We start from the raw sequence: 17,998 nt of genomic DNA on the forward strand, positions 1-17,998 counted from the left end.
ACATGGATTACTCGTTTAGCTGGATGTAATTGTTGACGATTTGGCATGATCCTGGATCTGTCGGGTTTTTGAAACTCTTGCTGGATGTGTTGTCATAGCAGCACATCCAAATCCTCAAATCTGCTCGGAGCAGGTTAGTTCTGTGATTAAGTTCACACACTTAATCAGTGTCCGTGCATGGAAATCCGTTCAGTCATGATGGCCTCACCATTCATGGATGAGCGACCAATTGTAATCAGTGCACAAATAAAAAGAAGGGAATTTCACATTGAGAGGGCTTTGCACGATCGGCAAGATACTTTATTGTTGCCGGATGATATTCTTTTCGAAAGATAACGCTTGAGCCGATATGGAATATTATATCTTACAGATTTATTAGCTCCGTATAGTAAAAGTCCAAATGGGTGAAGTCGGGCTCTCACAGCCACACAGACAGTGTGCATTGCCATGAGGTATTTTTTGTATACTGTAGACGATGCAGAAAAAATGTCAAAGAGTACAGTTTGCCAGGCAATTCGCAAAGTCTGTTTGGGCCTGAAATATTTCCTTTGGGTTTTCATTTATTTATCCGGACACCTGCGAGTGCAGGCAATTAAAGAGGCGTTTTATGCCATTGCAGGTAATGTATACACGATAAAAGTACAGTTCTGTAAAAAATTTAAAAATCACACTAATATTCTCATTACTCAGAATTTCCAAAGGTTTTATCTGCCTTCTTCTTCTTCAGCTGGGCATGATTGGGGAAGAACACGTGGATAATCAGGGGGCGTGGCACTCACGAGGATCGGACGAGCTGGGCATGACAGAACCCCCCCCAAAGGCGCGCACTCCGGATGCGCCTCAGGGGAGGCGATGGACGATACAAGACAAGAACAAGACCATTACCGGGGCACAGGGAACAGACCTGACACACAAAACAGGCACAGGGGCAAAAGCCATGACAGGACCTGACACAAAACAGGGAATGCCGATAGACAGATAAGGAAAGGCGACACGGAGGGAACAGGTGGGACGAAAGGGCCAGGAGTGAATGGAGGGAACACAGGGGGATGAGGAGCAGAGACAGGAAGAACAAATGGACGAGGAACAAATATAGGAGGGACAAAGACGGGAGACCAAGGAGGAAAGTATGGGGGACTAAGGGGAGTCCGAGGGAGCCACGGCGGGCGACGGGCAGCAGCCGGAGGGGCCACAGGTGATCGGGAGGCCGGAGCAAGAAGGGACCTTGGAGGGGCAGAGGAGGCAGGGCGAGGGACAGGCGAAGGGGACGAGGACGAAATCAGAGGGGGCACCAGGGGAATTGATGAGGGAGCTGAAAGGGACACCGGTGAAGGCAAGGAGGGAGGGGGAGCCGCAGCAGGCGATGGCAAGGCCACTGCCGGCCAAGGCAACGTCCCCCAACGCGCTGGAGTGGGGGGACCCGCAGGCAATGGAGGAGCCACAGCGGGGAAACCCGCAGGCACTCGACGAGGCGTTGGAGGCCTCAGGACTAAGGCAGGACAATGAGGCTTCGAAGGGGGACCCGCAGGCGCCCCCCGAGCCCCAGCCAAGGTGAGCATAGGCGAACTGGGTGGGACCCCAGTGCTGCCTCTGTGTCCTCTCCCCTTACGGGACACAGACATGCGGGGTATGGGCCGAGGTCGACCTTGCCGGGGCGAGGGCAGAGGAGTCACTAGGGAGATCCCCGAGGGGTCCCATTCGAGCTCCTCCTCCTCCAAGGAGGAAGGAGCGGTGGTCGGGTTGTCCGGGACCTCCTTGGGGACTGGAGCTGGGGGTCAGGGACTGGGACAGGAGTCACAGGCGTGGATGGGGCTGCGAGCAGAGGCTGAGTAGCCTCGGGCGGAGCTGCGGGCGGAGGCAGAGGGGCCTTGGGCAGAGCTGTGGGCGGAGGCAGAGGGGCCTCGGGCAGAGCTGTGGGCGGAGGCAGAGGGGCCTCGGGCGGAGCTGGATTCGGCTGCTTGGGCGGTGCTGCAGGCGCAGCGGGTGTAGCTGGGACCTCCAGCTCAGGCGGTGCAGCAGGGGGCGCCGACTCGGGAGTAACAGGGGGAGGGGCTCCCCGTAACTGGAGAAGCCACCTCAGGCACTCTGCTAACCTCACCACGTCACTTTGAGGAGATGCGGGAGAGAACGCGGCGAAGTCTCGCTGCAGCTCTGTGGCAAGCTGGACCGGCTCTGGGGAGTTCTGTGTGGCTGGCTCTTCCATCATCCTCCAGTAAAGTCCCTGGTGGGTGAAGAACTGATTGGCAAGCCTCTGGGCAGAACTCACTGTAGTCCGTTCGGGCTCTACCCTCGCTAAATCGAATGGTTCCTCCCGATCTTCAACGGAGTCAGAAGCGACGGAGGTCTGCGGAGGACTGTCTGCGGAGGTCAGGCCGTTTCCGAAGCGATGGACGGCGGCTCTGCCACTCTCTCGCAGTGCAGTGCGACCAGCTGAGCTCTCCTCTCAGACACTCACTGCACCAGAAGCCAGAGGTTTTCGCGCACAACCTCCGCTAAATGCACGTCTTCAGTAAGGGACATTCCCTCCAGGATGTCCCTGCTGCGGCAGGCTGATATTCTAGCCTCCGGGTCCTCTCGGACCTCCAGCTGGGCCAGCCAGTAAAGGACGATATTCACTAGACCGACACAGACATCATCGGCCAGCGGGGGTACCTTCTCACGGAGACTTGTCATTCTGTCAGGTGCGGGTTTGGATGGGCAAGCAGAAAGCGGGTAAAGACGAGGCAAGCAGGCAGGATCTTCAGGATTTCAGGGTTTATTTGGGAAAGGGAGAGACAGGGCAGATGGTGACAAACTAAGATTAACTAACATTCACTAACATTAATGACAAATCTGGGGAAAACGGACTCAGACGCAGACTAAATACAATAGACAACCCGAAAACAACAGGAATCAGCTGGGCATGATTGGGGAAGCACACGTGGATAATCAGGGGGCGTGGCACACACGAGGATCGGACAAGCCGGGCATGACACACATATTCATATATATATATGAATGAAATGTCATGTTTACCAGTTTGAAGTATATTTTTGTACTTGACTTTAACTTGTTCCCATGTCCTGCATAATTGTGCATGTATTTGATCTGTAATTATGACAATAAAAGAATAATGAAACATTGGAAACAAACGAGAGTTTTAGAGATTGCTGTGCTGAGATCATTGTGTGGGGGGTTGTGGTGTTGCCTGGGCGCTCCACTTACTTATTGGGGTAGGGACACTGAACTGTGGAATCCTGGTAATAAATGCGTATTTGTATACGTCTGTTGTGAGCTGTTTCATATATCTGGTGCCCAGTTGAGCCGAGTCACGATCGTGCATAATTGTGAAAAGTTACCCCTCTTACACATTTCCTTTAGTACATATTGAATCTTTGAATTCATCATACCCCTGTAATAAAAGGTCCTGCTTGGACTGCGTGAAAAATTGCACCTTGTCTTTTGACATTTTGTGGAAGCCAATGAGAGACTTGCCGATAAAGTTTTCTAGACTCGATATATATGGCTTTTTCAAGCAGCGCGGGCGATGATCCAGCTAGACTGATCTACTACACAGCTGCGTTTGAAAAACGACTTTAACTCATGCAAGATGAGGCATCTGATCTCAGATAATTTATGCAACGTACAGAAAATACCCCCATGTCTGTATTTTCTCCCAGGTCAGTAGAGTGAATCTCTACTTTTGATTGGAAGTAATTAGAGTTTTTTTTTTTTTTAGATCTTTTAGGGAATGACTACTTCCATAAGGTTACGTTCACACTGCCAGCCACATCATTCAATTCCAATTTTTTGCTCAGATCAGATTTGTCTATCTTGATGGTTCACATTCATAACTACAAGTGACCTGTATCTGACTGCAATGTGAACGCATCGGTCCTCCGAAACGTCACGCATGCGCCCATTGATACGTTTTTACATGGGTCAACTGCGACACCAACAACAAAAAACGTCAAATCTGTTTGACGACTCATGGCATTAAAAATGGAGGCGTTAGTAGTTCACGCATGTATCGCACTTTGCTCTGGAGGACGACAAACAGTGAATCAGCAGTACATGAGCAGATCGAAAAGGATAAAAAAGTTTTTCTGTTTTCGCAGTTATTGCTGGAACTGCTGCACCAAGAGATGTGTGGGTATGAGCCTGCCGGTGCAGGCTGATGATGTCAGTGCATGCGTATAAGCAAAAGGCCACATGAATTCCGATCTGAGCATTCACATTCAGGTCGCATGGCTGCGATTCAGATACGTATCCGATTTAGTACCACATATGAAAGTGACACGAATCTGACTTGAAAAGATCAGATTTGCGTGTCCACACAGCCCTGAAAAGATCAGATCTGTGTCACATTAAGGCAAAAAATCCGATTTGAGTCACTTCAGCATGGCAGTGAGAATGTAGCCTAATAAGCTTTCCAACTAAGTTGGGGCAGTGTGTGGTTCAGTGGGCTAAACCTGTGTACTTGTAATCAAAAAGTCACCACTTCAAACCCAGCCTCAGCACACCTGTGGGTCCTGGAGCAAGGCTTTTAACCCCCAGCTGCCATATTGGATTTTAAACTAGTTAAAATTTTATGCCTCTCCTGGAGCCGACACCTTATCCTGGTGGAGGGGTTTGCGTGTTTCAGTGATCTCAGGAGCTATGTTGTCTGGGGCTTTATGCCCCTGGTAGGGTCACCCAAGGCAAACAGGTCCTGGGTGAGGAACCAGACGAAGTGCGGCTCAGAAGATTCCTATGAAGGACAAGATTTTGGACACACGATTTCCCTTGCCCGGACGTGGGTCACCGGGGTCCCCCCCTGGAGCCAGGCCTGGGGGTGGGGCTCAAGGGCGAGCACCTGGTGACCAGGCCTACACTCATGGGGCCTGGTCGGGCACAGCCCGAACAAGGCACGTGGGTCCCCCCTCCAATGGGCTCACCACCCATGGGAGGGGCCATAGGGGTCGGGTGCGATGCAAGCTGGGCGGCAGCCAAAGGCGGGGACCTTGGCGGTCCAAACCTCGGCTGCAGAAGCTAGCTCTAGGGACATGGAATGTCACCTCTCTGATGGGGAAGGAGCCTGAGCTGGTGCGCGAGGTTGCGAAGTTCCGGCTAGATATAATCAGACTCACCTCGACGCACGGCTTGGGCTCTGGAACCAGTCTCCTTGAGGGGGGTTGGACCCTTTTCCACTCTGGAGTTGCCCACGGGGAGAGACGCCGAGCGGGAGTGGGCATACTTATTGCCCCCTGGCTGGTTACCTGTATGTTGGGGTTTACCGCAGTGGACGAGAGGGTAGCCTCCCTTCACCTTCGGGTGGGGGGACGGGTCCTGACTGTTGTTTGCGCTTATGCGCCAAACGGCAGTTCAGAATACTCACCCTTTGTGGAGTCCTTGGAAGGGGTGTTGGAAAGCGCTCCTCCTGGGGACTCTCTTGTTCTGCTGGGGGACTTCAATGCTCACGTGGGCAATGACAGTGAGACCTGGAGGGGCGTGATTGGGAGGAACGGCCCCCCCGACCTGAACCCGAGCGGTGCTTTGTTGTTGGACTTCTGTGCTCGTCATGGATTGTCCATAATGAACACCATGTTCAAACATAAGGGTGTCCACATGTGCACTTGGCACCAGGACACCCTAGGCCGCAGTTCGATGATCGACTTTGTAGTCGTGTCGTCGGACTTGCGGCCGCATGTCTTGGACACTCGGGTGAAGAGAGGGGCGGAGCTGTCAACTGATCACTACCTGGTGGTGGGTTGGCTCCGCTGGTGGGGGAGGAAGCCGGCCAGGCCTGGCAGGCCCAAGCATATAGTGAGGGTCTGCTGGGAACGTCTGGCGGAACCCCCTGTCAGGAGGAGTTTCAACTCCTACCTCCGGCAGAACTTCTCCCATATCCCGGGGGAGGCGGGGCACATTGAGTTCGAATGGGCCATGTTCCGTGCCTCCATTGTGGAGGCGGCTGACCGGAGCTGCGGCCGTAAGGTGGTCAGTGCCTGTCGCGGCGGCAATCCTCGAACCCACTGGTGGACACCAGTGGTGAGGGATGCCGTCAAGCTGAGGAAGGAGTCCTACTGGGCCTTTTTGGCCTGTGGGACTCCAGACGCAGCTGACGGCTACCAGCAGGCCAAGCGGGATGCGGCTTTGGCGGTTGCCGAGGCAAAAACTCAGGTGTGGGAGGAGTTTGGCGAGGCCATGGAAAACGATTTCCGGACGGCTTCGAGGAAGTTCTGGTCCACCATCCGGTGGCTCAGGGCGGGGAAGTGGTGCAACATCAACACTGTTTATGGTGGGGATGGTGCGCTGCTGACCTCGACTCGGGACGTTCTGGGTCGGTGGAGGGAATACTTCGAAGACCTTCTCAATCCCACCGGCACGCCTTCCGTAATGGAAGCAGGGTGTAGGGACTTGGGGGTGGACTCGCCTATTTCTGGGGCGGAGGTCGCTGAGGTGGTTAAAAAGCTCCTCGGTGGCCGGGCCCCGGGGGTGGATGAGATCCGCCTGGAGTTCCTCAAGGCTCTGGATGTTGCGGGGCTGTCCTGGTTGACACGCATCTGCGGCATCGCGTGGACATCGGGGGCAGTGCCTCAGGACTGGCAGACCGGGGTGGTGGTCCCCCTCTTTAAGAAGGGGGACCGGAGGGTGTGCTCCAACTATAGGGGGATCACACTCCTCAGCCTCCCTGGTAAGGTCTATTCGGGGGTCCTGGAGAGGAGGATCCGCCGGATTGTGGAACCTCGGATTCAGGAGGAGCAGTGTGGTTTTCGCCCTGGCCGTGGAACAGTGGACCAGCTCTATACTCTCAGCAGGGTTTTGGAGGGTTCATGGGAGTTTGCCCAACCAGTCTACATGTGCTTTGTGGACTTGGAGAGGGCATTCGACCGTGTCCCTCGGGGAGTCCTTTGGGGAGTGCTCCGGGATTATGGGGTACCGGGCTTCCTTTTAAGGGCGGTTCGGTCCCTGTATGACCGGTGCCAGAGCCTGGTCCGCATGGGCGGCAATATGTCGGACTCGTTTCCAGTGAGGGTTGGACTCCGTCAGGGCTGCCCTTTGTCACCGATTCTGTTCATAGTTTTTATGGACAGAATTTCTAGGCGCAGCCAGGGCGTTTAGGGTGTCCGGTTTGGTGGCCTCAGGATTAGGTTTCTGCTTTTTGCAGATGATGTGGTTCTGTTGGCCTCATCGGACCGTGACCGTCGACTCTCATTGGGACGGTTCGCAGCCGAGTGTGAAGCGGCTGGGATGAGGATCAGCACCTCCAAATCCGAGACCATGGTTCTCAGCTGGAAAAGGGTAGAATGCTCTCTCCGGGTTGGGGATGGGGTCCTTCCCCAAGTGGAGGAGTTTAAGTTTCTCGGGGTCATGTTCACGAGTGGGGGAACAATGGAGCGGGAGATCGACAGGCGGATCGGTGCAGCGTCAGCAGTGATGTGGGCTCTGCATCGGTCTGTCATGGTGAAGAGAGAGCTGAGCCAAAAGGCGAACCTCTCGATTTACCAGTCGATCTACGTTCCTACCCTCACCTATGGTCATGAACTATGGGTAGTGACCGAAAGAACGAGATCGCGGGTACAAGTGGCCGAAATGAGTTTCCTCCGCAGGGTGGCTGGGCTCTCCCTTAAAGATAGGGTGAGGAGCTCAGTCATTCGGGAGGGACTCAGAGTAGAGCCGCCGCTGCTCCTCCGCATCGAGAGGAGCCAGATGAGGTGGCTCGGGCATCTGATTAGGATGCCTCCTGGACGCCTCCCTGGTGAAGTGTTCCGGGCATGTCCCACTGGGAGGAGGCCCCGGGGAAGACCCAGGACACGCTGGAGAGACTATGTCTCACGGCTGGCCTGGGAACGCCTCGGGGTCCCCCCAGAGGAGCTGGATGAAGTGGCCGGGGAGAGGGAAGTCTGGGTCTCCCTGCTGAGGACTGCTGCCCCCGCGACCCGACCCCAGATTCAGCGGTAGATGATGGATGGATGGATGGATGGATGGATGGATAAAATTTTATGCCTGATATCAACAGTTGGTATTTTGACTAGTTAAAAGTGAATTCCTGATATCAGAAATAGGCACTTTAGTTCAAACTCCCATTGAAGCTAAAATAAAATTTCTGATGTCAAGAACTGGCATTAACTACTGTAGTTAACACTCAATTTTCGATATCAGTGGCATGCATTTTATCTAAATTCAAATTTCTGACATCAGAAATACACATTATAACTAGTTGCATTCTGAGTATTAATGTGGAAATTGGAAATAAATGTGTGATATCTTCCGGAAATTAAACCTAAAACAGCTTACCATGTTTCAACTGACACTGAATCCATCGTGTTTCTAGGCGATTCATAAAAACGCTGTTTTGAATTCCGATTTTCATACAGATGCTACATACCTGTACTACATCCCCAGTGGAACTGCCTGAACAGGACGCTTACCTGATTGGACATCAGAGAGTGAAGGGATCCGGCAAAAAAGCAGAAGTATATGTATTTGTTCTTAAACTCATTGGGTCATTCCTACGAACTCATTACCGCAACAATTCCCTCTATTTTTCAAAATTAGTTTGACGACAGACTCACATTATATTATCATTTGAAATGTCGATTTTGTTTCTGTTGTAGTTAATTTGTTGCAAAACAATAAAAGAGATCAAACTACATCACATTATACTAAATGACTGTGTTACAGGTACCGTACAGGGGCACCAAGATAAGTTCCTGAAATACAGGAGAGAAATGCTGAGGCAGGGCAAGAGCGTGTCGATGCTTCCGAGTTTTCTGCAGTTATGTTTATTAAACACTCTTTTCAGCAAATCCATATCATCTTTCATGGCAGGTTTACATACAATGCATGTTCAATGTCTTTTAGCATAAGGATAATTGTTACGAAAGCAAAGCATGGTGCAGGGAGAAAAAATGAGGTGACGATCCACTGGCCAGCTATAAGGGGGTTTATTACTCAAACTAAAACACTGGGTAAAACTACGAAGGAAAAGAACCACGAGGTGTCAAAAAGCAAAATATGGAAAAGAAAGACTAACTAAAAGAAATGTCAAGGGAACACATGGAGCAAGAACTGGCAGGGAACAAAATACAAAAATTATACAATACAGGGTAACGTGTAATATTCTAACATCACCGAGGGGTTTACAGGTTGCCGCACGCTCAGCTCATTGAGCCATGCAGCAGTCAGGGGAGCTGGGGAAACACACAAAGGGCTTGGACAACAGGGAGGACAGAATGGCCAGCGACACCTGCTGGCCAAACAGGGAGAAGACATTAACAAAATTGGGATAAACAGATGCTGACCCAATAGATAATATCCCTTTCCAAGGTAAATACAAATACACCTGGATCACACTGCATAACATACATATTCACATTTCCATATTATGGTATATTCTATGCCATCTGTCATAAATCATATAAAAACTATGGCATAATTTACCAATTATTGTTTAGAATACATATATGAACTTCTGCCATTGGTACCGGACACTGACTGTCTGATGTTACAGGCAAAACTCACACACTGTAAGTTTATAAGTATTAATTCAACACTGTACTGCAAGGAATGCTCATAATTAATAACAATTCTACACTGTTGGAATTTCAAGTTTCTCATTAACATATCAAACACTGTCCGTTTCCATATAAACTCACAAGGTATAAATAGTTTTGCAATAGTTTTACTTGGGGCACGAAAGTGTGTGTACTGAGCTAGTCAGTAAACATGAATAATAGCTCATACAACCAGGGGTGGGGGGGGGGGGGCATTGGGACAATTCCAGGGGGAACTGAGTGACAGCTCGTGCCCATAGCTTCCAGAATAGGCTCTGGACGCCCTGTGACCCAGAAGGATAAGTGGTTTGGAAAATGGTTGGAGGTTAAGGCAGAAAAAATAAAGCCCCCACACACATATTTCCTAACTGCACATTTTGCTGACTGAAAGAATCAAACCTAGACTTGGGTTTAGTTAAACGTTAAGTCAGGTTTAATTATAATTGAAATGTTTAGATGCATACAGGTATTTTCTGGTCAGTACAAAGCCAAACACAACACCACAGTCTCTGTGTGTTTGCATGTTCTGCCCGTGTCTGTATGGCTGTTCTCCAGGTAAACTGGTACCTGTAAATTGTCCACAGTGTGTGATGATGTGTGAGTGGCTGCTCTGTGATGGACTGGCTTCCCGTCCAGGGTGTCCCCAGCGCTGGAGGACACACCTTGGCTTTAACTGTGCACTGATTCTGGAATCCCTGCCTGCTTCTGCCTTTATAACCCCAGATGGTGCAATTTTAGGGGTCATTGGGGTAAAATGAAGGTCCATTCTGTATATGACAGAGCCAAGAGCCCTCAGCAAACAGTTCTCTGCCAATAGTTATGTTTTCTAGCATTAATTACTAGTTAATTTTTGAGATACGTTTAACAGCCTGTTAACATACTCAGCACAGTTTGGCTGTACTGTTCCAAAGAAAAAGCCCAGGATAGAGGGGCTCAGTGAATGTGGTATGGACCCTGTGCAGGAGGGTCAAAGTGTCAGAGATGCTGTAGAAGGACAGAGTTCCTGCCCAGTGATCCAGGTACACTCCTATCCTGGAGGAATGGGAGCCATATACTGCAGTTTGCACATTATTGTGCCAGAATGAGTAACTGGAGGCTGAGCAGGACAAACACCAGGACTTGTCATTGTTTCCAAGCCAGCTGTCATCATACATTCCTTTCCTGCTGATTCCTTTGTATGTGACGGCTATACCAATCGAACTCCCGCTCCACTCAACCTCCCAGTAGCAGCGTCCAGTCAGACCCTCTGTACACAGCACTTGGGGGATTGAGTCAAACCTCTGCTGGTGACCAGGATATGACTGTGTCTCTCTCTTCCATGTCACCACTCTGTTCCCCTCAGACAGATGAAGGTTTCTGTTTGCTGTGTTGGGGTCCAGAGTGAGATGACGGGAATCTGATGGAGGAAAAGATCAGAAAGTGATGGTTTGGTCTCATTCACTCCTTATATTGAACTCCTCAAAAACTATATATAATGAAGTATATCCTTTTATGTTCATATGGTTCTAGTCACAAAATGGATGCCTCAGAGAATAACATGATAAGCAAAATAACATTAAACATCAGCAGTCACACTGTAAACAGATTCAAAGGCTCCTGACATAAATGTGAAAGACCAGGAGGCAGCAGGAGAGAGAAAGAGAAGCTTCACATGCAGAAGATGAAACACAATAAAACACAATAAAACACACTCCACCTCATACAGGGAGAGAGAAGCGAGTGTGTGAACAGACTCACAGTGTAAGAATTCTGCTCTGGTCCTGGGCACTAATACTGGTAGGACGGTGTCTTTGGTAACTAGAAGGAGACAGAGAGAAACAGGGATGTGAGTTAAAGGAATTTACTTGTGGGAGATGGACTTCACTCACTGTGGAGACACCAGCAGTAGGGTATTATCATTATGAGGGACAATAACAGGCATTTTCACAAACTGCAAATCATACTACATTAAACACAATAAAATTTTTGGATTCTATAATTTAAAAGAAACATGATTTGTGTGATCTGGGTTTTGCAGCCTATAAAATGTAAATCTCTTTTAAAGGTTTGCACGAAGATTTTATTTTATTGAAACAGAAACTGACTTGGTCACACAAACATGAGGCTGACTGCACTGCATACTCTCTCTGCATGGTCTATATTAACATGAGCAGACTGGAAGATGCACAGTATTTATTTATCAACCTGGGCGATGCAACTCTGCTGTCTTCTTTTCGCAAACATTTTCCAGTTGATCCTTCAGTTCAGAAACCACCTTCCTCACGTTCTCAAAAGAGCAGCGTGGATAGACAGAGATTCTGGGTCCAAATCCAACTTCTGGGACAACAGGAAGACTCTGCCAACTCTACAGACACACAGTAAACTGCTTCATCAACACCAATGTGTATTGTAATCAAATTAATAGAAATATTTACTTCTGTCAAATGATAAAGTAAGCTGAATGTATATGACCTTGCATATCTATTCTAAATTTCTGGTTCCCATATTGTTAAGGTAGCTGTTCTGTTACCTGGAGGAATTGGATGTGATCCTCTGTGTGTGAAAGCTGCTCCAGCTCAGAGTGTCTCCTCTTCAGTTCATCAATCTCCTGCTTCAGTCTCTTCATGTCTCCTTTAGCCTGACTCACTGCAGCCATCGCCTCATCTTTGATCCTCTCTATCACCTCAGAGCGTCTTCTCACAATGGAGTAGATCATCTCAATGAAGATATTCCTGTTGTCTTCCACAGCTGACTGTGCCGATCTCTGTCGATAAATGACCAGATTAGCCAGAATTTATGACAATCTCCCACTTTTTTCAGCAACTCTTTTTGGAAAAAAGCTTTCAGAATACCAAATCTTATCTTTATAAAGAAAAACAACTTGACAAGAACATACAAGAAGTTAGGCTGGTCACTGTTAAAAAGCAGCTGCAGGCAATTGCATCACAATAAGTAACAAACATTACAATACGCTAAAGTATTAGTTTGGGGGGGGGGGGGGGGTAGATAGTCAGCACTAGAAATTCCGCAGCCTTAAATATTAGAGAATGCCAGGCCTGCTAATTGTTTGTCCAACCTCTCGTTCCAGCCCTTGTGTGATTCACTCCAGCTGCCTCTTGATTGATCCCTTGTTAATCCTGCTTATAAGTGCTTCCCCGGTTTGTGTGCCTTAGCCTCCCATGTTTCGATCCGCATTAATCCTGTTTGTTTTCAGTTCTGTCAAGTTTCCCTTTCTGTTAATCCTGTAAACCTTGTTTGTTTGCCCTTAGTTTTGCCCCATTGTCCTTAGTTCTGTCTTGTACCGTGACAATAGCACATTAATGCAAATCCACCATTTCAAAGATCAATGAACTTTTAATTCTTCATAATATTGGAAAAAATGTGTTATTTATAATTATCGTTTAGTTGGCATTTATTGTCCTATCTTATTTTATTTCAGCTTATGGAAATGTTTTCATTAACAAGTATAACCCTGTCTTATGTACACAGTACATGGTTAGTTTTAGTAAAAACTTTTATTCTTACAAAATCCAAACCATACTTCATAAACGAGATTCTCTTGGGGGTGCACTGGCGCTAGAAGTATGAAGAGTCCGAACCACGGCCAGTCGGCCATTGTGTTGTATGCACTGGGGTATCCATGCTTTCACATCAAGTATGAATCAGCCCTGAGTAGCGCTTGTAACACAGACAACAGATGAGAAGGCAGAAGCAGGGCAACTGGCTAAAATGTTGGAGACATTCATTCCTATGTAAACACAATTTGTTAATATCAAGGTCAAATAAAGTTATCAAGGCCATATTAACATCCAGCTGTTGATAAAATATCACCCCTTACCATTGTGGGGTTTTGACACAACCAATACATCACAGTCATCTCTAGGCCTATCACAATAATTATGTTATTGACTTATCACACAATATATGTATCTATTGGATTTAGGTCAGGTGAGTGTAGGGGCCAGTCAATGGCATCAGTTCCTTCATCCTCCAGGAACTGCCTACATGCTCTCGCCACATGAGGCTGGGCATTGTCATGCACCAGAAGGAACCCAGGACCCACTGCACAAGGCATATGGTCTGACAATAGGTTGCCGTAGAGGTCTGTGCGTCCCTCCATGGATATACCTTCCTAGACCATCACTGACCCATCACCAAACCAGTCATTCTGAACAATGTTACATGCAGCAAAACATTCTCCACAATTTCTCCAGACCTATTAATGCCTGTCACATGTGCTGAGGATGAACCTGCTCTCGTCTATGAAAAGCACAGGGAGCCAGTGGCAGACCAACCAATTCTGGTATTCTATGGTAAATTCCAATCAAGCTCCGCGGTGCCGGGAGCACAGGGCCAATTGGAGGACATAAGGTCCTCAAGCCACCCTCATGAAGTCTGTTTCTGATTGCCGGGTCAGAGACATTCACACCAGTGGCCTGCTGGAGGTCATTTTGTAGGCTCTGGCAGTGCTCATCCTGTTCCTCTTTACACAAAGGGGCAGATACCAGTCCTGTTGATGGGTTAAGGACCTTCTATGGCCCTGTCCAGCTCTCCTTGAGTATCTGCGTGTCTCCTGGAATCTCCTCCATGCCCTTGAGACTGTGCTGGGAGACACAGCAAACCCTCTGGCAATGGCACGTATTGATGCGCCATCCTGGGGTTGGACTACCTCTGTAGGGTCCAGGTATCACCAGTGACACTGGCCGCAGCCAAATGCAAAACTAGTGAAAAATAGTCAGAAAAGATGAGGAGGGAAAAATGTCAGTGGCCTCCACCTGTTAAACCATTCTTGTTTTGGTTGTCATCACATTGTGGCCCCTCTAGTGCACCTGCTGTTCATTTTATTAACACAAATGCAGCTGAAACTGATTAACAATCCCCTCTACTACTGTATCGTCTGATGGCTGCCATACTCAGTGAGTAGCTGTTGTCTGATCTCACTCCTGATGTCAGCATATTATGTGCGTTAGGCTAAGGCATTCTTTGGGGGCTTTTCTGTTGTCTCAGTTTATGCTCTGGCCGTGGTGAGTGACGTTTCGTTGAGGGAAACATTTTACTCGCAACTTCAATCGGTGGTTGAAGGTTGCCCACGAGGTGACACCTCCAAGTCATGGGTGACTTCAGTGCGACCACTGGCACTGACAGGGCTGATTATGAGGATTGTGTCGGTCCCCATGGGTCCAGAGACTGGGATGAAAGTGGCTCCATGTTTCTTGGCTCTGTGAAAGGTCAGAGGCTGCAGGTCACTGGATCCTGGTTCCTACGCCCAGAGCCGCATCATTGGACTTGGAACTCCAATACTGGTGATGGAGCGAAGGAGATCAATCACATCCTTGTGGGCAGACTCTGAAGACTCCTGCACAACTGCAGGGTCTACAGAAGTGCCCAGTATGTGAATTCTGACCACAGACTTGTTGTTGCTACTGTGATGATTCAGCTTAGATCCAGCAGGCTAGATCACCTACTAGGAGAATAAGACTGGACTTAGCCAGACTCCAAGATCAGGCTGTTTCTGATGAGTTCGCACACAGTTTGTGCAAGGAACTTGCAGACTTGGGTGTGACTGCTGACTCTAATGTGATGTGGGAGACCTTCCATATGACCCTGAAGGTTGCAGAGGGTTGTTTTGCTGTTGACACTGTTCCCAGATGGAGGTGTTTCATCTCGCAGGGCACCCTGGATATTATCGAAAGGAGTCATAGCATATGACTTAGTCGCAACTCCAGTCTGTACCAAGAACTGAGAAGGATGTGGTCTGTGGTCGAGTGACCCACATCCTGCTTACAGAGGAATTGAAGCATTACGCACATCTGAATCTGTTCCTTGGAGGCTTGCAGTCAGGGCAGGTGAAGGAAGAGTCCTTAGAGAAGACACTTCAGTTGTGACCCGCTGGCCCGGCCACTTTGAGCAGTTGTTTAAAGCTGAACCACCAGCTAGGATGCTGGACATCTCTGGGTCCACGGTTCTTGAAGCTGATCCTCCGATCAGCTGTGAATCACCCAATATCACTGAGATTACATGGGTGGTGAATCAGCTGGGGGGTAGGAAAGATCTGTGGTATCTACTATAGCGTGACCTTCTCCAGGCCGATGCTAAGGCTGTCATCCTGGTATTACAGGAAATTTTTGCTACCATTTGGGAGTCAGATGTCATCCCAACTGACTGGAAAACAGGATTTGTATTCCCTATCTATAAAGGGAAAGGTGATCACCTGGATTGTGGCAACTACAGGGAGATAGCATTGTTTCCAGTGCCGGGTAAGGTCCTTGCTAGGGTCATCGTTAACAGGATCCATGATCACTTGCTTGCCTGTCAGTGACTGGAGCAGTCTGGTTTTACGCCTAAGAAGCCTACCATGAACTGTATCCATACACTGAGGGTTCTCATTGCACACAAGCCACATATCGGCAGTGGTTCTTTGCAGCCTTTGTCGATATTCGTAAAGCGTTTGACTCAGTGGATTGACTTGCCCTGTGGGATATCCTGAGCCTTCGCGGGATCCCCCCCCCCCAGTTTTGCTGGACGTCATGGCCGGCCTGTACACTGGTACTGTGAGTGCTGTGCAGAGTGGAGGGAACTAACTTGTATAATTTACCATAAACCACTCAAGTCACCCATCTGCGGAAGAATTTCAGTTCAAGCCTGAAATGACTTTTACGAGCCAGCTGTTATCTTCTCTTCAGGTTCATACTCACTGTTATTGAGTCCACAGCCTCTATCAGAACTTTCAGGTCCTTTTGTCTCATCTGAATTCTTTGCTGAAATTCCTTCTGCATTTCATCCATTTTTTTCTACCGAAAGAGAAAAAAATTACAAAATTAGTTTTTCATTAGCTGAGATCATACTCTAATGTATTTTAATAATCCTGTCCAGCGTGGACCCCAGCCATGTGCCCTGGGGAGGCTCCAGGCGCTCCCCATGACTCTGACCTGGATTAACGGTTAGGCGATGGATGGATGGAAATTCTTAAATGATTTAATGACTGTATGTAGTATAAATTGGAAAAAGATCTTCTGACTCATCATGCCAGTAATATCATCATTTAAAAACTGCATTTTGTATGTGCTCTGGTTATCTTCATCTAATATTACAATTTCTTCAGTGATCTGAAACATGTAAGTGTGAGAAATATGCATAAAAATAAGAAATCAAAAATACCTTTTCACGGCACTATAAGCAGTGGTAAGTTCTCATGTCTCTTTTTTACTTACATAAAACCCATTTATTGGTTCATTTATTTTCATAGTTACCAATATCTAGTTGGTGGATAATAATTATGTACAATAGAAAGTGATGGTTAACTAAATGTTACGTTAACACTGAGCTCAGAAACTTCTTGCTTAGTTTGTGGCTAATTAATACATTAAGTAAGAGTTGGTTCATGGTTAATTAAGAGCTTATATTTGCAATTTGTAACATTTTATATAAATGGCACAGAAGACAATGAATGGTCATGATCAATGAGCCATTTGGAGTTACGCAGGTGAATTGATTCTCATCCACTATGACACTGGTTCCTGCCAGTTTACCACAACACTGATAAGATTCAGTTTCGTTTTCTCTCGCAGTCGTCTGTGTGTGAGAGTGGGAGGAGCTTCCTGCTTCTCAGGCTGCAGTGTTTATTTACCGTATGGACCCGACTAGCGCCTACAAGCTACTTTCTGTTGCATGTTTCTCTTTTCAGTTTTTCTATTTAATTTTCCAACTTTAAATCGTATTTTAAGTGGCTGCCAGTTATTCAGTTTTGCGTCTGTGCATGAATATTTATGGTACTGTGCTAACAAAATAACTGCATTACCCACAACAAAAAGATTTTTTTAAGCATAGTTTGCATAAAGGTTTTTATAATTTTAATAAACAGTCTCACCTGTATCTCTGTCCTTTGTGCATCAGCTGAGACTGTTTCATGGTCTCTGTGTTCATACATCGTACAGAGATCACAGATACACTGCTGGTCGGTACGGCAGTAGAACTCCAGGGGTTTGTCATGCTGGAAACAGAAATTGTCCTGCAGATGTCCAGTGGCATCAGTCAGCTTGTGCTTCTTAAGAGCTGGAGACCCATAGTGAGGCTGGAGGTGAGATTCACAGTAAGAGACCAGACACACCAGGCAGGACTTGGCAGCTTTGCGTTTTCTCTCAGTACAGACGTCACACTCCACATCTCCAGGTCCAGCATAATGGTCAGTAGGAGTTGCTTGTTGTCCTGTCTTCTTCAGTTTCTCCACCACTTCAGCCAGCATGGTGTTTCTGGCCAGAATAGGTCTGGGTGTGAAGGTCTCTCTGCACTGGGGGCATCTGTAAACTCCATCATGATCCTCCTGATCCCAGCAGCTCTTAATGCAGTTCATACAGTAACTCTGTCCACAGGGAATAGCCACTGGATCCTTCAGCAGGTCCAGACAGATTGCGCAGGTGAATTGGTTCTGATCCACTGTGACACTGGCTTCTGCCATTTTACAACAAACAATGATAGAATTCAGTTTCTTTTTCCCGCACAGA

General features: G+C 48.0%; 3 protein-coding genes across 4 annotated transcripts in view; all 3 read right to left on the minus strand.

Moving 5' to 3' along the window:
* Positions 1 to 17,998, minus strand: part of LOC125740057 (tripartite motif-containing protein 16-like) — an 81,728-nt gene that overhangs the window by 26,890 nt on the left and 36,840 nt on the right. The gene's annotated exons all lie outside the window — the stretch shown is intronic.
* The window catches only part of LOC125740056 (tripartite motif-containing protein 16-like), a 61,008-nt gene that overhangs the window by 25,665 nt on the left and 17,345 nt on the right, over positions 1 to 17,998 (minus strand). The window contains exon 7 of one of the 2 annotated variants that reach the window (XR_007397429.1): positions 8,716 to 10,180. The exons of the other annotated variant lie outside the window; for it this stretch is intronic. The gene's annotated coding sequence lies outside the window, so the exon portion shown is untranslated. Of the gene's footprint in view, positions 1 to 8,715; positions 10,181 to 17,998 lie in introns of those variants that run through there. 2 annotated transcript variants of the gene reach the window in all.
* LOC125740054 (tripartite motif-containing protein 16-like) lies at positions 8,895 to 17,973 on the minus strand. Its single transcript, XM_049010757.1, has 6 exons — positions 17,365 to 17,973; positions 16,193 to 16,288; positions 12,028 to 12,261; positions 11,703 to 11,862; positions 11,256 to 11,315; positions 8,895 to 10,914 (listed from the first exon to the last, which is right to left on the minus strand). Exons 1-6 carry the CDS (start codon positions 17,950 to 17,952, stop codon positions 10,400 to 10,402), a joined length of 1,653 nt encoding a protein of 550 aa, XP_048866714.1. The 5' UTR covers positions 17,953 to 17,973; the 3' UTR covers positions 8,895 to 10,399.

Source organism: Brienomyrus brachyistius, chromosome 4, assembly GCF_023856365.1.
Source record: "Brienomyrus brachyistius isolate T26 chromosome 4, BBRACH_0.4, whole genome shotgun sequence".
NCBI lineage: Eukaryota > Metazoa > Chordata > Actinopteri > Osteoglossiformes > Mormyridae > Brienomyrus > Brienomyrus brachyistius.

What these genes read in the sequence shown, in the direction of transcription:
- LOC125740054 (XM_049010757.1), bottom strand. Translation starts at nt 17,952, where the DNA reads ATGGCAGAAGCCAGTGTCACAGTGGATCAGAACCAATTCACCTGCGCA. An exon ending in CACAAAGGACAGAGATACAG is followed by an intron (nt 16,289 to 17,364) that starts GTGAGACTGTTT and finishes CTCTTTCGGTAG; the next exon opens with AAAAAAATGGATGAAATGCA. An exon ending in AGGCTGTGGACTCAATAACA is followed by an intron (nt 12,262 to 16,192) that starts GTGAGTATGAAC and finishes ATTTATCGACAG; the next exon opens with AGATCGGCACAGTCAGCTGT.